The sequence below is a fragment of the Mytilus edulis genome, chromosome 2 (genome assembly GCF_963676685.1).
Source record: "Mytilus edulis chromosome 2, xbMytEdul2.2, whole genome shotgun sequence".
NCBI classification, from domain to species: domain Eukaryota; kingdom Metazoa; phylum Mollusca; class Bivalvia; order Mytilida; family Mytilidae; genus Mytilus; species Mytilus edulis.
In genome coordinates this window covers 30,924,007-30,949,652 of record NC_092345.1, presented here as the reverse complement: position 1 = coordinate 30,949,652, position 25,646 = coordinate 30,924,007, and the positions used below count along the sequence as shown (strand labels likewise).

Genomic DNA, 25,646 nt, shown 5'->3' with positions numbered 1-25,646 from the left:
AAGACCTTGAATGCAATACAAATGTATAGTCAGTACTATTTTTAAGCTACTCTGTTACTTTAATTCGTCCCAGGTGGAATTGTCCTAGAATATAGTTATAGCAATACCGGAAATGTGATATTCAAAGATTTCGCAACATTCGTATTAAACAGATTGTACATCTATGATGATGAAGGATAAAAGTCAAAAGGATAGGCCGCCAATACAAAGATCATTGCAAGGATAGACGAAGAGTTTTAAACACCCTGACATGTCTCGCCAGTTTTACTGACCATTTATTTTTAGTTGAAAGTCCTCAAGATAAAGGTTTCACTACAAGCATCTATTAACTTTTTGGAAGATCCAATGAGGTCAAGGTCAGATAAATCCTGTCCGACCTGAAAACAGACCGAAACACAAAATCTTAATATTGATCAACGAACCATGGAAATGAGGTCAAGGTTATATTATACCCGACAGACATGTATACCTTAAAATTATTCCATACATCAACAAAATTTGACATACTGCTTATAGTTTTTGAAAGACCAAATCACAAAAACTTAACATTGACAAAATAAACATGACAATGAGGTCATGGTCAGATAAAACGGTTAACCTGCCAGACTGACATGCACCCCTTATACCACATTTAGTTGATCTGCTGTTTAGACTACTAAGAAACGGACCTTGTCACGTATCTTTAACCTTCCGATCAATGGTTCGTTTAATGAATTCAAGGTCAGGTGAGCTTTGTCTGACGTCTGACGGACATGCAGCTTTGCTATGAAACCATATAACAAATTACGGTTATTCTATTACTTATAAAAATTGAGAAATTCACCGTGGCTGACAAAAAAAATGTTGCAAGCAGTCGCTCAACCATAAAAACGAGGTCAAGGAAAATGGACATATGACAGACAGAAACTTCGTAACATTTGGTATCTACATACAAGGTATGAAGCATCCAGGTCTTCTACCTTCTGAAATATAAAGCTTAATACAGAACAGAACAGAACAGAACAGAACATATTTTTATTTCCAATTAAGGGCCCACAAGGGGCATAGAGAGCCTACATGAATAAGAAAAAGAATATTGATTTGCATAGATACATAGATACAAACAATTTTTCACCGTGCAGTTACAATACAATTACTAACTCATATTCACTTTAATAAATGTACCAACAGCATTAAGGACCTGATTGTCTTCACAGTTTAATAAATAAATAAATTTATGCTGATTATCAAGTATAGAAAAATTTCTTTGGCAAACAAAGTCAAAGAGAGCATCTCTATCTGATTTAAAATTTTCAGTTACTTAAAAAATGGATTTCATCTTCAACACAGCCAGAGGAGCATTTTTGCAAATTCTTTCATTTCGTGGAATATTTGAAAAACGACCAACTTCAATTTGAAGCTTATGAGCAGAAATACGTAATTTGCATAAAGATCTTCTAAAATCAAAGTTCTTAATTACAGAAAGATAATTTTCATAACCAAAATTCTGCTTAAATTTCACATAATTATACAGTTTTCCATCAGAAGCTTTATTTTGGCTAGCATACCAACTGCTAATATATTAAGTGTGAATTAATTTGCTAGATATGTTCAAAAATTTATATTGTCCGAAATGTTTTACTTTTTGTTTAATTTCAAAAACTTCTAATATTTTTTTAACAAATGAGAACCAAGAAGTTATGTTAGATTTGTGAAGCTCTTGGCTGCATTTATAAGCATCTTTCAATAGACTAATTCAGTTGTAAGATTTTCAAATCTATACCTGTCCAGTATTTTACAATTTACTTTACAATATCATAATGTAAGGGGAAACGCCCCAGTTCTGATAATACACCATCATCTCCAGTTTGATAAATAAAACAAATAAAAACAATATTATATGTTTTAATGGTACTGAATTCACTTGCTGTGATGTGTTACAATGTTTATTTAACAGGTTTCAAGTCCTACCCAGATACATTGCTAATACATCAATAATAGATTTAATATACTGGCATCTTTTTTTAACAAAACTCCAGGATCTGTTAAATCTTCAGTAATATAATCACTTCTTACAACTATACTTATCTTTGATTCTTTATATACATAAAAGTACATATGGCCAATTAAACTTAATGAGTGGAAATTTTACAACAGTCCACAAAACAGTTCCTGTAATTCTATAAATCTAACAAGTAAATAACAAATATAATAAAAATATTTTTTTTATAAATTTAATTGGTTAATGTTTTAAATTTAATCTTAAAATTTATTAACATCTAATCAATTTATTAGTTGGATAATAAAGATAGTACGTGACAATGAACCAACAGTTAGTGAAATAATAACCCAGCTTTAACCTCAACAAAAAAAATATTTTTCCATGTAGCCATGTAGGTTAAAATATTCAAAAATTCATGGTCAATTATCTTTTTCATAATAATTCTGTTAATCCTATTTTTAAATATGTATATCCTTTAATTCTACAAATCAATTCAAATCCAGTTAAATTTCATCAATTTAAATATGACATTGTAATAACATTGTAAAATATATGTATAGCCATATACTGCTATCAAAAATTGTCAAAGACAAATGTAAACAAAACTCAACAGATACTGCTCTGTTCCTGACAGAGATTCGAAAAATAAGGTAAATATATCACAAGTGGAAGACAACCTTTGGCATTCTAACAATTATCAAAATATTATCTGTATCTTCATGAATCAAGAGAGATAACTCTATCTAGTAAATACTATTATAGGTTACAAGAGCGCAATTATTCGTAATGCATTTTCCATAGCGTACCACTGGTGTTCATATTTTTTTCTCAAAGACTACAAAAACTAGGGAAAAAAGGGTAGCAGTTCCTGTTACTAGAAATACCAGTGTTGCATTACAACCAAAAAAATATATAGGGTCATGCATCAAAAATTGACTTAAAATTTTTAATGGCACCGACGTGCAGAAATTGAAGATATTTTCTATACTTCGTAAAATGTAAATATGATTTTCTTCAATTTTTAAACCTAATTAGATAAGCTTTTAGATAAAATGTAATTCCAATCCTATATCACCCAATAAGAAGCCGTATAGGAATCTTAGGGTAAAAAAACTTGCCATTAAAATGTAAACAAATTATTGCACTCTTGTGACCTATTGCAGTTTATGTATCTTCAAGAATCCAGAGAGATAAGTCTGTATAGAAAATACAATTATTGCAGTTTATATATCTTCATGAATCAAGAGAGATAACTCTATCTAGCAAGTACAATTATTGCAGTTTTATATCTTCATGAATCAAGAGAGATAACTCTATCTAGCAAATACTATTATTGCAGGCAAAACTCATCTTTGCTGATATCAGAGACATATAATAATACAATAATATGTCTCTGCTGAAATACACTACCTTTCAAATAAGAATAAGATGGCAAAGGTTTTAAAGCAAGTGCACTATTGTTTTTAATCAATCTTGTTTAAAATAGGTAAGGCAATTCCTTTCTTTCATGCCTTAAGTAGAGTTATTGTAAATTTTTAAGTGTGCCCAGTACTTTGTATAATATGAAATATAAACATAACACTCTTACAGATTATGTACAATTAACCATTATTTCAAACCTACATCAATATGTATGATACATGCTTCTGAAATGACCAATCAGATCTAAAGACTCTAGACCAAATTTCTGCTCTCAAATTATAATGTCTTCCACTAAATTTTCTATTTCAACATCATGAAAAAGGTGTCCATATTTACATCTTTTATAAAGAACAAAAGTGTTTCATCATATAATTTCTTAAAATTTAAAGAAACATGACCATATCTTGTGAAATACATAGTTCTAGACAGTTTAAAATTTGATTTTTTTTTTTAAAATGCTCTCTGATCTATAAGCTTTGCATTCCATTTTCTAATATTTAAATGTCTTAAGTAGAGAAATATGGTATCTCACATGCAGTGCAAGTTTATATTTCTGAGCAAAGTTTTCATAGCACCTACTTAATCCATAAAATATAACTCAAAGTAGATGTTTACGTTCTTACCAGTCAATCATTTTAAAATGCTCATCATTTAAAATGCTAATTCAAATTACATTGAAACAAACAGAAGTAATCCAACATTTTTTTTCAGACACATGTAAAAGTCAATAACTCAACAGTCCAACATTTTTTTTCAGACACATGTAAAAGTCAATAACTCAACAATCCAACATTTTTTTCAGACACATGTAAAAGTCAATAACTCAACAATTACATTTGTTACAAACAATTACATTTGTAACAAACAATTACATTTGTGACACACAATTACATTGGTGACAAACAATTACATCTGTGACAAACAATTACATCTGTGACAAACAATTACATTTGTAACAAACACTTACATTTGTAACATTACAAACAATTACATTTGTGACATACAAATTAATTTGTGGTCAAATAATTACATTTGTGACAAACATTTGTGATAAAAAAATTACATCATTAAAATATTTCATCTGGAGACCAACCTATTCTCAATTTCTAAACATAATAAGTATCATCCTCTAAACAATAATTTCATCATCTAACACAAATCATCACAATTTTCAATTCTATTCCATTCTTTTCAAAAGATTACCAGGGAACAAAAACTTTTAAAAAAAAAGTAAAAATTATAACAATCCTTTTTAACATAACAATTTATAAACATGTACTATTAATAGAAATTACAACAAAATAGGAAGTATATTTGCTAGTTTATCTGTACATGTTTTAACTTAATGAACAATAAAATGTATACTAAAAAATAAACATGGACAGTCACTTGAATATCCAAATCATGAATTAATACATGTATAATGCACAACAATGAAATGACAATGGCTTACATTTAAATACTACTACCACGAACAAGCAATAAAGCCCATTATAAAGGGGCACTAGATACAAGATATGAAAAAACAATTGAAAATTATTTAATTATTAAAAGTGAAATAATGAAATAATAAATTACTTTTAGTAAGCCAATATGGTTCAGTTTTTTTCAAAATAAGTAAAGAGAGATCAGTGATGAATTATTCACTTGCAAGCAAATAATCCAACCTCATTTAATCTGTTTTCGTGTGAACTTCAATTAAACCACTTACCTATTGATATTGATTGCACATGTATTAGTCATGTTTAGCTTTTAAAAGGAAAAGAGTGCCAACATTGAAAGTGAAACAAAGGTGAATTATTTTGTTGAATGATTTGATCCACAAAAAAATCATTCTTATTCAGGTTAAAACAATAATTTACCTACTTTTTGAACCTATAACATGAAATCAAACAGACCTAGAAAAATCCAATTGCATGAGGTAACTATCTATTTCTATTTATGTTTATCTTTATATGAGGTTATGTGACCGTAGGCAGTCTTAAGATAGATGTTTCAGTATGTTATATATCAAATTTCAGATTTTGAGTCAAATTGGTGAACATGAATTTGACAGCTAGTGCCCCTTAAAAATTGTGTGCTACTCATATCCAAAACTTACATTGCATTCATAAAACAAATAAAATGGTTTATCTCATATTCTTAAATGCCTTTTCTGATTTCTTTTTTTTATCCTATAGTATACAATCCTTGTATAAGTTAGAGTTTCTCTAGAGGTTTGATTTCTTCTGAAGACAAAGGATTATGCTGGGACAACAAATTAGATTCATCGTAAGTAGTGCTATGAGTAGATTTGTTATGGTTAACAGGTAATACAGCATTTGGATTGACATAATCTGGCATCTGGGGCATGTTGTATGGACAAATGGCATTGGATCCATAAAACTGGTAATAGGGTTGAGGTTCCATGCACATACCGAATGCATCACGGTCAATTCCAGTTTGTTTTGATGCCAATGGTGAGCCAAAGAATGCATTTGGATATGCTTCATGTGAGTTGAATGTCCTATGATGAAAATTCTGTATATCATATTCATTATAAAATGCATGAGGTCCTGTGTTATAAGAGTAAGACGACTGCTGCTGGTCTGGAAAGGAAATGTTATGATTATCAAATTGAGTAGCCAGACTGCCACTTAGAAATACAAATATGTAGTTGAATAAAAATAAATATCATTTTAAAGCAGCAACAGTTAGTGTGGTCCAAAGTTGTTCTTAATATCAGTCCAGATATTCAATAAAGGACATATTATTGAATTTGGAAATTGAATATCGCCACAGCATCTTTATTCTTCAGTTTATTTCCATACAACCTTTAAATGGTTATAACTAATTTCTTGATTTCTGATAACAAAAACAAAAAAAACCTTTTAATAAGCATTGTTCAAGCATTCAGCCCTAATCAAGGATTTGTATAGTTAGACTGACTATACAAATCCTTGGCCCTAATGTAATAAATTGTAATTGTATTTATATCATGATGCAGTTCCTTCTTTATCTAAAATGCAGATGAATTGTCTTTTAACAAACTAAATACAGGTACATACCCATGACAGCTGATCCAGGCCTAGACATAGGTGGTTCATATTGACTGAGGGTCAAAGCATTAGATATACAGCTTGTGGGTGGAGGCGATGACAAAAACTTATCAGCCTGAACAAGGAAACGTTTGGTTGATTTTGAACTCATAAAGGGATCATTATCTGAAATGATTAAAAGTATCATTCACTTCATGATTCTGTTTATATTGCTGACTATGTGGTATGGGCTTTATTCATTGGTGAAGGCCGTACATTGCCCTATAGTTGTTAATTTCTGCGTCATTTGGTGTCTTTTGAAGAGTTGTCTCATTTGCAATCCAACCACATTTTTTTTTATCCAAAATGATCACAGTAAGTTATTACCCAATGTTCTGATAATCACTGTTGATAATTTCTTAGGAGTGGTTGATTGAATTGTTCTATTAATAAAGGGTAATATGCAAGTACTTTTAATGCTGGGTTACCAATTTTCATAGTTTTTTTGGGTGTCCCACAAAATATAACAACTAGTGTCCAAGTCAAGACATGGAAAGATCCTCATATGATTACTGTATTGACAAAGGTGTTCCTTGAATGTGAGACTATCTTTAGATTTTTATTTTGGATCAGATTTGCAGACATTAAACTTCTTTAATCAGAATTTTGATGTATAAATGGACAATAAAGACCAAAATAAATGTAAATAAAATACAGGTAAAACATTCTTCACCTTTAATTCCTACAGTGGGATACTGCTGTACATAGCCAGGTTCTGTCTTCATTTCATTATTGTTTCTGTAAACAAAATAGGTACATAAAATGTTTAAGGAATCAATGACCGTAATGATTTAAATAATCTAGAAATTCAACTGCTTAAAAAGTTTTACCATGCCTTGATTAGGAAAAGAGTAATTTGTAAGTTCAATAAAGCCAAACCTGAATATATGTGAGAAATATATGAATATTTATTTTACTTTGATTAAAAATTATTCTGTACCTCACTCCTGTATTTATTTCATTTAAAATGTGAATGCATTTTCTTAGAAGAAAATCATTTGAAAACTGTAATAAGAATGTGTCCCTAGTACACGGATGCCCCATACAAACTATCATTTTTTTTGTTCAATGGACTGTAAAAATGGGGTGAAATGTCTAATTTTGCATTAAAATTAGAAAGATCATATCATCACATAAAGGAACATGTGTTCTAAGTTTCAAGTTCAAAAAAAAAGTTTCAAGTTGATTGGACTTCAACTTCATCAAAAACGACCTTTACCAAAAAAACTTTAACCTCGACCAAAAACTTTAACCTGAAGCAGAACGAACGGACACACAGACGAACGAAGGATCAGAAGCACAGACCAGAAAACATAATGCCCATAAATGGGGCATAAAAATATATTCTTTAGCCTTACATATCTGTATCAACAGTTGATGAAACTGTATTTGAGTCAGCCTCTTCTTTCTTAGATTTCTTCTTTTTGCTTGGTGTAGGAGATTCTGGTGTAGAAGAATCCCTGGCCAGTATATCAGTAATCTGTAACAAATAACACAGAAAACACTTTTACAATCAAAGCACTGAAGGAACTGTTAGCAAGCCAACCTGACTTGATAATAAAAAAAAGATAACATTATATCTGTCCTCAAAGAATGTTTTATTCAATGCAATACTCAAGTTGTAAAGAGCTTACTTTTCAAATGTATTGTAATGTTCATTGCTTGTTAAGGTTACAGTTGAGTAGAATCTTAGTGTAGAAATGCATGGTTTTACACTTGAGAAAGAGTTACACAAATTTAGACTTTTGGCGGGAAAGTTAGTGGACTGGTCGAAGATTAAAGGAGTGATCGAAAGGGGCTCTCTATGTTCCGTATGGAGAACATTTAGAGAACACCCCTATCACGGGTATATATATAAGAGATTGAGAAACAGCACTCAAGGCTGTCGGTTGGTCGTCTATGAGCTGTCATCATTAACAGAGCGTACATCGGATATATTAAATGCTAGAAGAGCTTTGATAATCAGAGGACACTTTGTACTGGGTACAAAGTGAACCAACAAGTTGAAAGGATTGACATAGCCGTCTGTCCCACTTGGGAGACAGGCTGTACCAGCCCGCACTGTCTGGTAGTGACAGACTGTCCCATTCGGAGGACAAGTTGTACCAGCCTGCACTGTCTGGAAGTGGCAGACTGTCCCATTTAGAGGACAGGCTGTACCAGCAGTCACACTGTCTGATAAAGGCAGACTGTACCAGCAGTCACACTGTCTGATAAAGACAGACTGTACCAGCCATAATGTCTTTCAGTGACAGACTATTCCATCTTGATGACAGGCTGTTTTATTGTATTCTAATTATTGTATTATATTTGTATATATATAATTGTATGTTATTACTTTATATCGGAAAAGAGTCGGTGTGTATATTTTAGTTCATTGTGCATAATATAGATAGTTGTAGTTTTTAGTATTATCGTATTGTTTGTGGACAACTTGGAACAGACGTTTGAGATATAAATGCCTGGTTACACGTTACAGTATATAAGCCCAGGTGGTCGTGTGATCTAGGGAGATGGCTACAGTGCAGGCGATTTGGTGTCACAATATCTCGGTAGCATGGGTTCGAATCCGGGTGAGGGAAGAACAAAAAATTTGCGAAAGAAAATTTACAGATCTAACATTGTTGGGTTGATGTTTAGACGAGTTGTATATATATATATTTCTCATGTATTGCCAAGTGATAAACACAGACTACATAATAAATCAAGTGGCCCCATTTAAAACAACAAGAGTAGTGACATGAAGCATGATTTGATTGCTTAAAAATTATGAATTCTGTATAAAAGTATAATATTAATATTATACACTTCTTTTTAAATGACTTTTCTACATTAATTTGTATGAATATTCACTATTTCTTGCTTTCTTTACAGCTTATGTTCAATATTTTTCATCTTGTTTTAAATTTAATGCCATTCAGATTATCCCAAGCAATGCTGTCAGTTAGACTATACCCGATGGAGGTTTTTGCTAATGACACACTCTGCATCTTCAAAGGACTAAAAAGATGACCTATTTCCATTTGGATAATTTCTTATCAAACCAAATAAGCCTTGCCATTAGCAATAACACATTATCAGCATGTAACCATTTTGCAGATCCTTCGAACTGTTATATTATTAACTACTATAATTGCTATAGATTTTTAAAATTGGACTAGGATCTAATTTTATTAACAACAAAATTTATTCATTTTCCAAAATTTTCATACATACTTGGTTTTGAAAGTCTTGAGGCAGAGCTGCATTGACCAGTTTAATGAAGTCTACACACATTTCTAAAATGGAGGCCATATCAGTCTTACGACCCCTTATGTAAGGCAGCAAAACTCGTAATTGATCACAACTGTCCTTGATTCGCTCTCTAAAAAAGAATGATTATTGAAAAAGAGAAATAAAAAGTTTATATTCATTTCTGATGTACTAGTATCCAATGTCTATTTTATTTTTTTTTTAGAGGAAGAAAATGCTTGGATTATCTTGCATTGAATTTTACTGAAAACAATATTTTCAGTTTATAGTACCATTTCACTCAAGTATTTTAGGATTTATTTCAATGAAAATTCTTTTTTTATAAATACAGGAGACATTTTCAAATGTAATTTTCAGAAAAAAATATAGGTGGGAAATGATTGAAATATCCCCCATTAAAACAAACTTAAGGTTGGAAATGTTTGAAATATCTCCCATTGAAACCAAACAAAGATTGAAAATGACAGAATTATCTCCCATTGAAACAAAATAAAGGTAGAAAATGTTTGAATTATCTCCCATGGAAACAAAACAAAGGTAGAAAATGTTTGAATTATCTCCCATTGAAACAAAATAACGCAGAACATGCTGGGTTAACTTCAATTGAAACAAAATAAAGGTAGAAAATGTTTGATTTATCCCCAATTGAACCAAAATAAAAGTAGAAAATGACAGAATTATCTCCCATTGAAAACAAAATATAGTTAGAAAATATTTTGTAATCTCCCATTGGAACAAAATAAAGGTAGAATATGTTTGATTTATCTCCCTATGAATCAAAATAAAGGTAGAAAATGTCTGATTTATCTCCCATTGAACCGAAATAAAGGTAGAAAATGTCTGATTTATCTCCCATTGAACCAAAATAAAGGTAGAAAATGTCTGAATTAACTCCCATTGAAACAAAACAAAGGTAGAAAGTGTTTGGATTATCTCCCATTGAATCAAAATAGAGGTAGAAAATGTTTCGATTATCTTCCATTGAAACAAAACAAAGATGGAAAATGTTTGGATTATCTTCCATTGAACCATAATAAAGGTTGAAAATGTTTAGGTTATTCCCCATTGAAACAAAATAAAGGTAGAAAATGTTTGGATTATCTCCCATTGAATCAAAATAAAGGTAGAAAATGTTTAAATATCCCCCATTGAAACATAGTAAAGGTAGAAAATGTTTGAAATATCTCCCATTGAACCAAAATAAAGGTAGAAAATGTTTGATTTATCTCCCATTGAAACAAAATAAAGGTAGAACATGTTTGAAATATCTCCCATTGAAACAAAATAAAGGTAGAAAATGTTTAAATATCCCCCATTGAAACAAAGTAAAGGTCGAAAATGTTTGAATTATCTCCCATTGAAACAAAATAAAGGTAGAAAATGTTTGATTTATCTCCCATTGAAACAAAATAAAGGTAGAACATGTTTGGATTATCTTCCATTGAATCAAAATAAAGGTAGAAAATGTTTTCATAACTAATAAGTATATCAATTTCAACATTTTTTGGGGTTCTTCTCTTTACTTCATTCTAACAACATGACTTTGAAATGGTATGATCAATATTCATTAACACTTTGATTTCCAAACATACCTGACAGTTACAGTTCAAAAACACATTTTTTAAAACACTAAAATTTTAATGTATTCTACAACATTTCTAAATGAGGACATATACCTCCTAACTTTTTCTTTAGTTGTATGATCATTAGCAGACTGTTGCTTTAGTTTTTCATTCTGTTGTCCATTGATCTGTGTAGTCATACATTTCATAATATTCAATCCACCAAGCTGTGCAAGACTAAGTTGACCAGATTTATTGTCCACAGATATGCTGAAGAAAAGATGTTAATCTTAGTTAGAATAATAGTACACATTTTAGCAGTCTCCAAATATCACTTACTTTAAATACGATCTAACAATGCTCTATGTATACTTTCTATTTGGAAGATGTTTTGGATATCCTTGGGATTGTTGTCCTGATACAAACCTTCAAAAGTTTTATGGCAAGAATTCATTGGTTAACAGATGTTTTTGGATATCCTTGGGATTGTTGTCCTGATACAAACCTTCAAAAGTTTTATGGCAAGAATTCATTGGTTAACAAAATTATCATTCAGAATGAAGAACTGGGCATTGGTCATTTCGTTATAAGAAAAGTGTTGATTCAAAGTCTGTATTTCAATCTGCAAGTTTAAATTATTGTGATTATAACCCAGTCACATTTTTTGCAATAATAAAAACATTACAATAATTTCTGAATTTACAGTAGTATGAAACAAGAAATATTGTTACCTAAATCCACCTCTCGTGGGTTGTTCTACACATATAGTTACCTAAATCCGCCTCTTGTGGGTTGTTCTGCACATATAGTTACCTAAATCCGCCTCTTGTGGGTTGTTCTGCACATATAGTTACCTAAATCCACCTCTTGTGGGTTGTTCTGCACATATAGTTGAAGAGGGTGACATTGGAGTCCCAGGGTTTTCAGAAGATGATGGAAGTTCTTTAATGTGCATCTCAGAACCATCCAAATCTATCAAAAAGAACTTTACAATTGTTTATTCCTTCCATAAATATGTACAATTAATTTTGTGGGCAGACAAATATTAAGCCTTGTATAATGTTTCTGTATGTATATGAAAAGAGAAACTATTGAAAACAGTTTTTTTCTTCACGTCAATTGTAAACAATAAAATATACCAAAGATTTTTGCTTTGATAAGATGGGTGTTGATAATATTATCATACAAAAGGGAATTAAATTTTAAATCAGAGTCTGCAAAAGGTATGGTGAAATTAATCCTAGGCTAATATCTCATAAAGTATTGTATATATTATTTTTATTTATTTATTACCAATGAAAACAAAATGCCTCTTTATTTTTTGTCTTGAAACATTTAGCTGGTAAAATCTTCTATCATTTAAAACCATGATCCAATGTTTTGACATTTGTCTCACCAAAAGCTTAACAGCTTAGATCAACAACAAAAGCAATTGTAAGAGAAGAGTCTTTACAACCAGTTTATATTTTCTCAGCTTCAATTTTATATCAACTTTACTGTAATTATAGTCTTATAGAATATGAATGTTGTTTTAATTTCAATATTGTATGTTTGTAATGATTGTCATGTTTGTCTTGGAAACAAATCCAATATTTGAATTTTACACCAATAAAATAATTTGATTTGATATATTTGATTTGTATCTATGTATCATATGTATTTTTGCTTCAGTGCTTTTTAATCCCCAAAAGATTGATTGATTGTTGGTTGCTTAATGTCCAGTGTCAAATATTTCATGCATGTTCAGGACGATCCACCATAGAAAAAAACAATAAAAGTAGAAACTAACCAGGAATAATGGTGATCGATGTCCATTTAGAGTATTTCTGTCGGATGAGATCTTCTTCCACAGGTTCAAGAACAATCTCATCTATACCATGACGCCGCAAATCAACTACAATAGTGAAATAGTTATGGTAAATGAAAAACACTAAATAAAAGCTGCTTATGGTGAACATAATCCCTTCGAACTGGGGCAGCCAAATCAGAAAGCATACAACTTTAAATATCAAAGGGACATTAGCTATGATATAGACTTGTTTTAAGTATTAATAAAAGAAGAATTTTGAAATAATTTTTCTTTTTAAGCAGTCAGTTTGGTTCAAATGTCAGACAGTGTGAGCATATGTTTCTATATTAATTGCTTACAATTAAAAACTAATTTACCTGAAGAAATATCATTGGCTACACCTATTATAACTGTTCCTCTGTTACATTTACTTGCATATCTAAAACATATATTTTTATTTTCATATTTCTATTAATGCTTTACTTTACAAGATACAAATATCATAACATTGTTACAGTTCTATAACTAGAGGCTCTAAAGAGCCTGTGTCACTCACATTGGTCTATGTGCATATATTAAACAAAGGACACAGATGGATTCATGACAAAATTGTGTTTTGGTGATGGTGATGTGTTTGTAGATCTTACTTTACTGAACATACTTGCTGCTTACAATTATCTCTATCTATAATTAACTTGGCCCAGTAGGTACAGTGGAAAATATTTTGTAAAAATTTACAAAATATATGAAAATTGTTAAAAATTTACAATAAAGGTCAATTACTCCTTAAGGGGTCAAAAAAACTGCATTTTACCCTATGTACTGTTTTTAGCCATGTTGGCCATCTTGGTTCTGAGGTGGGATCATCAGACACAATTTCAAAACTAGATACCCTAATGATGATTGTTGACAAGTTTGTTTAAATTTGTCTCAGTAGTTTCAGAGGAGAATATTTTTGTAAAAAATGTACGAAAAATTGTTAAAAATTGACTATAAAGGGCAATAACTTCTTAACAGGTCAACTGACAAATTTGGTCATGTTGACTTATTTGTAGATCTTACTTTGCTGAACATTATTGCTGTTTATCTCTATCTATAATAATATTCAAGATAATAACCAAAAAGGCAAAATATTCTTAAAATTACCAATTCAGGGGCAGCAACTTAACAAAGGGTTGTCTGATTCATCTGAAAATTTCAGGGTGGATAGATCTTGACCTGATAAACAATTTTATCCGTCAGATTTGCTCTAAATGTTTTGGTTTCAGAGAAGTAAGCCAAAATCTACATTTTACCCCTATATTCTATTTTTAGCCATGGCGGCCATCTTGATCATTGTAGCCAAGTTTAGTTAAATTTGGTCCAGTAGTTTCAGAGGAGAAGATTTTCTTTAAAGTAAACGACGACGGTCGACAACAGATAGTGATGAGAAAAGCTCACTTCGCCCTTGGGGCCAGGTGAGCTTAAAATCGGTCTTCATTGCGATCTTGTTCAACAAATATCCTTTAGTTTCACCATCTAGGTGTACCAACTTGAATATGTCCAATCGAAACCAGTCAAGTCATTTTCATTAATAAACATATTAGCAAAAAGGAACTATTCTCAAACACTGTGAAAAGAAGTGTAAAAATGGATGACCCGTCTTTTTCTCTGTTTTGCAATCAACACTCCTCATTTTATCCTAAAAACTTACTCCTTTCCTATTATCTCCATAGGCATTGCTGATATTAACACCGGCTAGCAGTGTTCCTTATAGGACTAACTGTCAATTAGTGAATTGATTTTTTGAATACATATGAAAGATCATTTAAACAATGTAAATGTATATGCATGGATGGTGTAGCCTACCTAATAAAGATGCTGGTCAAAGGTATTAATCAACTTAATAAGACATAAGTGAGTTTAAAATACCTAATAGATGTAGTTAAACTAAGTATATCTGGCCCAACAGGCATGTCTATCAGCAACCAGACAAGAACAAATCCTTTGTTATTACACAACTCAAACGATTCCTCTTGTTTACAAATTTGAATTTCGTGACAGTTGGTCAGCTGCTGAATCTTACTCTTCAACAGAACAGCTTCGTCACCTCCACCGATTACAAGAGAGATAGTATTCATCTCAGATCCCTGTAAAATAAACAGTATTCATTTCAGATACCTGTAAAATAAAACAAAGTATTCATTTCAGATCCATGTAAAATAAAACAAAGTATTCATTTCTGGTCCCTGTAAAATAAAAACAAAAGTTAACACGATCTCGCCAAATGCAAATGAGCTCATGGTCAGATGAGAATTGTCAGACAGCCATATAATACACCTTTTTATCATTCCATTCTGGTCCCTGTAAAATAAAACAATTCATTTCAGATTCCTGTAAAATAAAACAGTATTCATTTCAGATCCCTGTAAAATAAAAAACCTTCACCAATTACATATATCTCTTTATTCTCGTAAACCAAAGTACAATGGTACAGAGACATATACAAATAAATTAACACAGTATAAATTTTAAATACAAATGTAAAAATAGAGACATAAAGTAATTACACAGGAGATTCTAGACATTTAATAATAATTCTTATAAACTTGCACAGATAGTTTAGTTCAGAGGGGTTGCTACTATTCATGAGACCTTGAAATTTTAAAATATTTGGTATATACAAGAGAGATAGTATTCATTTCAGATCCCTGCAAAATAAAATAAAGTATTCATTTCAGATCTCTGTAAAATAAAATATTAATTTCAGATCCCTGTAAAATAAAGTATTCATTTCAGATCCCTGTAAAATAAAACAAACGGTATTCATTTCAGATCCCTGTAAAATAAAACAAAGTATTCATTTCAGATCCCTGTAAAAAAAAAAAAAAAGTTAACACGATCTCGCCAAATGCAAATGAGGTCATGGTCAGATGAGAATTGTCAGACAGCCATATAATACACCTTATTATCATTCCATACACCAAATATAGAACTTTGACCTATTGCTATTAGTATTAAATAAACAGACAAAGAAATAAACATTGAGCAATGAACCTTAAAACAAGGTCAAGGTCAAATAAAACATGCCAGACTGACATGTAAATCGTTTAATATTTTCAAACACCAAATATAGTTGACCTGTTGATGATACATGGAAATGAGGTCAAGGTCAGATGACACCTGCCAGTTGGGCATGTGTACCTTTAAAATATCTGAAATACGGACTTAACCACAAAACTTAACCTTGTTCACTGATCCATGAAATATGAATTAGAGTATGAAGCCCGTTATTTATTAAAGAAGGTGGTGCGTGCACGAGAAAAGTTATCGAAAAGGGCGGTCCGGACTTTTTTTTACACACGTGTATAACGGCTGGTAATCTACACAAACAGAACAATGGGTTCTGAGAGTTGTCCGGTTAAGCTTGAGTGGAGTCATTGTCGCCGCTTCGTATGGTATGTACATTTTTTAAATCGCAATTTTCTTATTCAACTGATCAAATATTGCAAATCGGTGAATGCTACGCTGTGGTGAATGCTTTCATGAAGAGACACATGTATCGTTTATTTAAAATTTAAAATTCTGCAAAATCAATCGTCCGAAGGGAAATTGTCAAAAAAAGTAACCTTAAACTTTTGAGGTTTTATCTATTAACAGACCTGCAAGTTCAAATTCCGTTTTTACATCACGATGACTGTGATGACATTCCGATGTATTGCTATCGCCTAGATTTCCATTACGTAACTTTCGTTTTGGGTTTGTAAAGAAGACATGAAACTGCGGTCAACATAGGAGCCAAGCCTATTTAGTGTAAAAAACATGATTGTTAGGAGGCATTTTCAACTTTGTGGCGTCTCCGACCACATACATACGACAAAAGCACACAAGGAATTTAACATATGAAGTTTGTCGAGGAGAGCATAAATTTGAGAATACCTCTTAACAACCATACGTGTTACACTGAAAAGGCTTGCGACTCCCGTGTAGACCACTGTTTCGTGCCTTCTATCACTATCTAAGAATGAAAATGTCTAATAAAAAAATAAAATATACACATGGAAAAAAGTATTGCAACACCTTATTTTTTTAAATTTGAAAAATCAGCCTCTTTTTTTTTTATGGAATATAATGAAATATGTGTATATTATTATTGAAACATAGTTCACGATAACATTGGAATTGAAACGAACAAAAAATGTTTAAAAAAAAAAATGATTTATATAACCACAATTTTAATTACAAAATGAAGTGTTTTTTGTACAAAAAAACGCATTTGACAAGTTTCACTGTAGTCGAACTTTACAATGTCAGACATTTCAAAATTAATCTTCAGATGACTGTTCACATCATGGTTGATCGTTATACGCCAAAGAATTAGTACTTTGTGCGCAGCCTCCATTCAAACGGATAACCGCATCTTAACGTCTTCTGATTCCAGCCATAAATCGACTAATTTGTTGCTAAGGTAGCAGCAACCATTTCTGATGAAGGGAATTGTTTATTTCATGTTGTGTTTGAATTGGGGTGTCCTTTCGCTCACTTTCCGCCCAATAGTGTCCCATATAAGCTCAATATGGTTCAAAGCCGGGCTACGATCGGACCAAGGAAGATGAACCAAATTCCATTTGAACATTGGATCTTCCTCCACGATGCTAATTTCCAACTTTGGCGAGCTCTGCACTACATTGGATACGGAAAACTGTAAGTCTGCTCGTTAGCAAAGGTCTCCGAAATGGTATTATCGCACGGTAACCAGTAGCGATGAGTTAATCTCGAACAGTTCTTGTCAAAAGGCTCTTGTATGGCCACCACTCTCATTTTAGGATTGTCTTGTATGCAATGGGTTTCCTTCTGACCAACCTTCATTATGCTTGATTTTCTCTAGCAAATGGTATAGGGGGTCTTCATTATCTCGGAAGGTATTTTACAGCGTTTATTGCCTGATTTTTATTCTCAAAACGACTTTAGTGGAATGGTGATGACCAACAATGCGTGCAGTTGTTACAGCGACATCCCTGCTTCTCTTATACTGATAATCTGCCATCTTGCTGCAGTTAAGAGTTGTCAAGGACCCATTATAAGGTATCAATCACATAATTTTAAAAACTTGGTTATTTAAAGTGCTGAAAACAATGAGGATCAAAACATCTTTTTTGCTGTTAACGGGTACAGTAGCTGCATGTGCAGATAAAAACTTATCGAGTCGATATTTATTGATTAAACTCAGGTGTTACTTAAATAATGTTTAACTAGTTCTATTTTACCAAATTATATCACAAAAAAATAATGAGTGTTTTTTTTTAATTCAATTTCAATTTGGTGTTGCAATACTTTTTTCCAGGTGTATATATAGGTATGTCACCGGGTTTTTTTCCAGAGACAAGTCTCCTGAAATAACACAATCTGAATAATCATAAGAATGGATGACAAATGCGACTATGCATGTTACCTATAGGACACAGAGGAATGATGATTGATTTATTGTGGAAGGAAGAGAAGCGACACACAAAATGAGGTCTTCTCGTTTAATAGTATAGATTCCAAATTATGCCATCTTTAATGACATGAAAAAAGTATCGTAACAATATCCCTCCTAAAAACATATGTTTGTGTGTAGCTTGCACATGTATGCTCAGATGCTCAATCATCCACATCACTTTGACAAAAAACGTGTTCGCAGCAGATCATGTTAAAACTAGGAGCTACCCGAATTATAACAAGGGTAAGGCCATTACGGCTACGACAAGCACAGACCCGCGGACATCATCATGTTTCATCATAAATTAAGCCAAGGAGCGAAGGCTTCAACATCTGATGTAACAACGTTACTAACAACTAAACCACCATATCCTGATATCGTTTTACGACTTATGTGACATGAAAGGCGATGTGATAAACACTCATGCAGGTTGTTATAGAGTGTGGTCGTTCCTGGTCTTATAAATACCAGTTTCCATATAGGAGGGGGAGGACAGGGGGTACCCTTCTCCCTTCTCCCACCCCTCTTCTCCTTTCTCCTACCCCCGTTCTCCTTTTTCCCATTAGAATAAAACATCTCCTTTTGAGATATTTTTTCTTGAAATATTAGATCATTTTTTAAAAGGAGAGATATTTTATTTTTTCTCCTTTCTCCAACTTTTTCTTCTTTCTCCCAACCTTCCTCTCCTTTCTCCTACCCCCTTTCTCCTTTCTCCCTGTCTCCCTTACCCCTGTCCTCCCCCTCATATAGGTACATAATTATAATAATTTTATTCTCGATAAAAGAACAGAATTCCAATGTCCCCTGCATTGCACATATTTTATCTATTCAAGGACAATAACTAAAAAAGGCACTTGTTCTCGAACATTTTAATTAATATCTTGAGAGAAATGTAAGCTTCAGCGCAAATACAATGGATTTCCATTATGATTTATATTTCCAAGGGGCGTAACTGGTTAAAAATATTTGATCAGGACTTATTTACGAAAGTGTCAAAGACATTACTGATTATATACGATGCATAAAAAAATCTGGCAAGAATTATACACACGAGACTTGCTAACTATACCGGACGGACGGACGGACGCCCGGTATTTTCATGTCCCTGCAACGCGTTAAGCAAAGTAATCGCTTTTTTTTTTTAAATATGCATGAGAGGCTCAAATTCCTGGTACGGTTCATGGTAACTTCGGTTCCTATATTCCGAATTTACAGAAGTGCCGCTGTAATGGGTCAGTTTTTGAGATGTCAAATATAAGATTGGGTTGGAAACTTGCATCAAATATTTTATTAAAGTCGTGATTAGTAAGTATTGAGAGCCAAAGTATCATTCAAATATCTAAAACTTGGCGTTACTAAATTTTGGAATCAGATTTCGTTTCGATAGTTCTTTACTAATTTGTGTATACCCGGTCAGAGTTTATGCTTTTTGAAAATATCTAATCGGGGAAAAGTTTTTCAAATCGGATCTACTGCAAGATGCAAACAGTTCAAACTTATAAACAGGACTTTTGGGTATATTTATTGTCTAACTATACATAAAGATAAAGCCCAAAAATGGGGATGTTTCAAAATTGAAAATTAGAAATTTGAAAATATTTTGGGTGTTCTTCCTGAAATCGCTGAAAAAAACTCCAATAGAAAGCTAAGCTTTTTCGCCAATCTATTTGATATGTAACCAAAGAGTCGGGGAAAGGGGGACAGTGGAAGGGGACACTGGCACGCCGTCTCTTATAGCAAAGGTAGGAAAGCGATCCGTGTCAATACTCATCTGTTTTCAACAACAAAAATACATTAGAAAAAGAGGAAAATGCAATCAATCAATGTGAACTTTACTCCAGTTCGTAAACAAAATAAACAGTACAGAATGGTAAATCTATAATAATGATGTGACTGGAAAGAAACTTGGATAAGAAAACAACCGCAACTATTCCGTATAACCTTACCCAGTTTCCAATTGGACTCATGTCTTGTGTCGAATTCGAATCGCAATACACTTCCTCTAAACAAAGCAATGTATCACTGGCAATGCTTATAATTTCATCGTCAATTTTCTCGTCGGATTTGTGAGTTTCTTCAAGAATGGATGAAAAAACATCTCGGGCGTCCTCATATGTTTCTATCTCGTGATCAACAACTTCGACATTTTTCTTCGCTTTTGCAGACCTAGATTTGCTTTTTCTGTCAGATTTTCGTCTAGATGTTCTGCTGGACGACATTTCTAACGCTGTTCTGCGGAGAATCTATTTCTAAAGTGGAGCTTGGCCTACAGTCACGTGATGGAGAGTTAAGATGTACTTTTCACATATCAATAAATGGTCTCGTTAAATGGGTAGGTAGTGTAATTTAGTGTTAAGATGAACAATAAGTACAGAAAATAATCATTGTATATAAATTGGTTATGAATACACTAAATCGTATTAAGATATCAATTTTCTCAACGGACGGCTTTTCTAGTTGTTAAATTTTCGAAATTTTGTCAACCCTTCAGTTCCTCACAATTTCTCTTGACACGGTGAAGGTCATTTCAATTTCGCACTTTACCAGTTCATTAAAAGTGTTAATAAATTAATGGCCGTATGATGTTACTTGAACTATACTCGAAGTTGATGTACAAAATACTTAAATAAACTTTACCAGTCCACGGCTTCGTTTAGGAAAGATATATATATATATAACATATTTACATTTGAAAAATATTTCATTTTATAATGAACTTAAATCATTTGTGGCACGGACTTGGGTCTTAGAATACAGTAAATACATTGATGTTTCAAATTGTCTTGACTAGTATTGGTAAAATTTTGAGTTCGAAAGAATAAATAATGAATATTACAATGTCATGTCGTAAATCGGCACAAAAATGCACTCTTAAATTCAAAATAAAATTCAAATATTGTTATTGTCAAAAACAAAATAATCACATTTATGCAAGAAATATCGAAAAAAGGAAAAATATGAGCTGCCTCTGTCTTCAGTTCAAAGATACATGTTCTATTGATTAAAAATTATTCAGTTTCTGATCTGTTTTCGATTTTTTTTTAGATTTTTCAACTCTTAATTGCTGTCCGACCCAAAGACACAACAGTTAAATCCAAACGGTGTGTTCGAATAATTGTCTTTCATTTGATATCTAAAATAGCACTTATAACGTAGAAATACAAGTTACATGAGCTATTCCTCATAATTCGATTGTCCAGACTTACTCCAAGACTTCAAATTCATACATCCCCCCTCCCCCTCGACATTTTATTACAGTATCTATTGGTGTACGACCAAGTTCTCCATATGTCATAAAATTTGATGTCGACGATCTAATTTTCAACACATTCCGGCAAAACTGTAGATGGATTTTTTCCAACATGTAATTGTTTCCGAATCCCCATATTTTATATCAATATGTCAGAATTGGAAGTACAAGTGCACCAAACAGTTTTAACTGTTGTAAGTCGACAGGTTTTGAGAGGTTACGTATCTTTGTATTGGGACTGAAAAGAGCTTTCTGTACTTGTTCGCTAAGACTTTTTTTTCTTCGCTGTTGCAAATGAACTATTGTAATTAAAGGTTAGTCCTAGATATTGATAAAAATCTTGAATTTCAATAGACTGGTTAAATATTTGAAATTTTGGTAATGTTCTTGATTTCCGTTTGCAGAACACAACCTTTGTCTTCGATAAATTAACGTTTAACTTCCATCGGACACATGTAGTATCTTTCAAAAACTTAAGGTGTGTTGCATTGATTCGGCCGTTTCAGAGTTAATATGACATTCTTTTTTGTATAATTTTTTTTTCTTAAATTCATAGAAACATCGAACAGTTTTTCATAAACAAATATGTCGATATTGTGATAGTTTTTTTTTTTGTTTTTTTTTTTAATTAAAAAAGTTAGAAAATTGTCCATTTTGAAAACCTTTTTAGGTAACATTTTGGTATATCAGTTTAGGGATATTAATCCTTCGGGAAATTTGCTGCTTTATTCATGAACATGTTCCAATTATTGTATACAGAAGACTTAAATATGGAGTTTAATACAAGGATCAAGGAACTTGGATGCGTACGCACCCCGCTTGATTGCTAAAAAATATATACATCTTTTGTTTTTCATAATAAAAATAGACCCCCCCCCTCAAAAAACATATTTACCTTGCTCTGCTTGGTAGTATATATTCAATTATTGGTAATGGTAAATTTATTAAAGTGAATATGAGTTAGTAATTGTATTGTAACTGACGTAAAAATATTGTTTGTATCTATGTATCTATGCAAATCAATATTCTTTTTCCTTATTCATGTATGCTCTGTATGACCCCTGTGGGCCCTTAATTGGAAATAAAATATGTTCTATTCTGTTCTGTTCTGTTCGGTAATAACGTCCCCCTTTCAAAAATCCTGATCCGCCAGTACAACCTGTTAAATAAATATGCATTACAACATGATTGGTCACTGTTTAATGTTGGCTTGAAAAATAAGAAAAAAATAACTAGTAAATCTAAAACTTCTTTGGGCAAACGACGATCTTGACGATTTACAGTGCTGTTGTCAATGCTTTTGAGAAACGTCATGTTGGATCTCTGAAAAACCTCAAATAAGGGTCGGTAAGAAACCGTAATGTGTATCATAAAGAGACATCTAATGTACGGGCAAAATGTTGTAATACATGCATGTGTGTGAACAAGGATGAACATAAGGTTAAGAGAAAAAAAGGAATCGCGTAAGAAAATCAGTAAAACTTACCTCAAATCTGTCTCGATATTAAATCCACTTGCAAAATCAAATCCGCATGCAACATCAAATCCACACGCAACATCATCAATATATTTCATCGAAGGTTTTTCCTTTATATACACTATTTTACAAGAAATTATGATCCTCATTGCGAATGTTTATATTTTATATTTTACCTCCAACCAAAGGCAAACAGACAGAGGGTGATAAGAAATGCCCGTGCTATCAATGAATACATATCATATGCATGCGAACTCATTATGCACGATTTTTTTATTTTGGACCAAAGACCAATGTTCGACTTTACTTACATCAAAACATATACATGTTATGAATTATTCAGACAATATATTTTCAATTTTACAAATTTTGCAATTGGTGTTAAAATTCAATTTGGAATTAGATTGTATAATTACAGGTAAAACAGTTCGGCTATATAGAAATATACCAAACATACAAATTCATACAGTGAGGTAAACATACTGTAACCAAAAGAAATAAAAGAAATACACTTAAAAAGTATTTCAGAAATATGAACGAGCATTTTTTATGTGAAGTTTGAGACAAAATGCATTAGCTTTTTAATGAAAAAAAAAACAACATCCAAAGTCGAATGTGTCAAATCGTCGAGTTCAAGTTCGATAAAAATTCGAGTTAGAGATGTGTTTCGAGTTAAGCTATATTATTATATAATTATATAATATTATTATATTATTAATTAATATATTAAGATATTGAAAATGAGAGCCGAAAGAGAAATATATAGACTCAAAATGGAAGATCATAGCAAAAATAGTTTTCAATGGAATTGTATCTACACATCTATGTTTATTTGTTCTTTACCGACCGTTCGAGGGCTGTATGGCCACTCAAGGCGTTAAACACTTCCATTTGTTGTTCTTACTTTTGGAAACTGCTTCAGCAATATGTAGATATGGCATATCTTATTATGTTGTTGTCATTTGTTCAAAAAAATTAACGTGTTGATGTACATTTTTGTAAACTTGGGAGCTACCATTTGATTTTTATGATGTCTAGGATGAAAAAAAAACTGTCCTGCATTTTTTTGGTTGTAGTTTCTGTCCTTCCTTTTTATTTTTCACTCTATTCGGTCCTGTCTTTTTATTAGTTTAACCTGTCTTTTCTTTTAGATAAATCGTCATCCTGCATTTTTTTTGGCAAAGTGTCTCATTCTGCCTTTTCATTTTACTTAAATCTCCTATCTTGCCTTTTTCAAATATCCTCCTAGCCCCCAACCATACCCCTAATAATCAAATGGTAGCCCTCTTGGAGCTTGATATTTTGTATAGAACTAGAACTCCTACCCACACTCTATTTAAATAGCAAGTCCCACTCATCGATACACTGGGATTATTTTTCTATCCATCAAGTGGAAATATTATTCAATGTTAACATACCTTTAAAAGACAATTTTGATATATAATGGCAAATTTGATATCAATTGTGTTTGCGAATGTGTGGGTGTATGATTGCACCAAGAGACATATGAGAACAAATTAAACTAAATTAGTTATTATCTGAAAGTGAAAAAATAACTGTACTTGCAATAAAATATTGGGTTCGTGCATTATTTTTCTGATTTTCGGTTCTAGTTCAATGAGCCAAAGTTTTTTTGCAATTTTTAACTGAAATCTGAATCCTACTCCGTTAACTTTACCTTGACAGCGGTCATCTGATTAGAAACTTTTTTTCTCAATTTTCGAGTGCTACTGACACAAATATCTCGATAGCCGTGATCAGGTCCACTCGATTCCAAAATATTGGAAAGCCAGAATATATAATGTTTGAGAGCACAAATAACCCAGCCTAGAACATTCAATGTCGTCATGAGGTTTTTTTTTCACATTTTGTCATTACGAATCATTCATAGTTAACTATACATGTCGGTTTTGCTCATTGTTGAAGGTCGTTCGGTGACTATAGTGTATTCGTCTATACTTGATTTGGTCTCTGGGGGATATTCGTCTTATTTGCAAACATACAACATCTTATTTTATATTTGAACCTATTTGAGGTAAACTTTGCCTAAGGGGTCAAGTTAAAACCTAGCACTTTAAAGTAATTTTGGTGATTTTTTTCGCAATTTGTTACATAGGGGCTTTAATTAATAGCTGACTATACGGTCTACATCTACATCTACATGGGTAATCCGTAAAGAGTCGGTTGACTCATCGCACGAATATGCTAAAATCAAAGTTGTGTCATCCAAAATGTGCTATTTTAAAATCATATGTACAGGTGCCAGTGCAGATAAACACATTTGTGTTCTAATTTACGGATTTACGGATATCTGTGTGCTATGAGGTTAGTCTTGAATGTCTCATAGTCATCAATGTCCAATAGGATAGGCGGTA

General features: G+C 32.0%; 1 protein-coding gene across 2 annotated transcripts; it reads right to left on the bottom strand.

Annotated features, from left to right (window-relative positions):
- Positions 1–1,868: 1,868 nt before the first annotated feature.
- Positions 1,869–23,455, bottom strand: LOC139511951 (uncharacterized). Of its 2 annotated transcripts, none has more exons than XM_071299163.1 (11): positions 23,281–23,455; positions 14,995–15,212; positions 13,461–13,522; positions 13,084–13,188; positions 12,149–12,266; positions 11,409–11,564; positions 9,697–9,844; positions 7,839–7,960; positions 7,154–7,218; positions 6,451–6,606; positions 1,869–5,991 (listed from the first exon to the last, which is right to left on the bottom strand). In XM_071299163.1, exons 2-11 carry the CDS (start codon positions 15,201–15,203, stop codon positions 5,603–5,605), a joined length of 1,530 nt encoding a protein of 509 aa, XP_071155264.1. In that variant the 5' UTR covers positions 15,204–15,212; positions 23,281–23,455; the 3' UTR covers positions 1,869–5,602. The 2 variants fall into 2 exon arrangements, with proteins under 2 accessions (XP_071155264.1, XP_071155263.1); XM_071299162.1 differs by lacking the exon at positions 23,281–23,455 and adding an exon at positions 20,491–20,915.
- Positions 23,456–25,646: the final 2,191 nt, after the last annotated feature.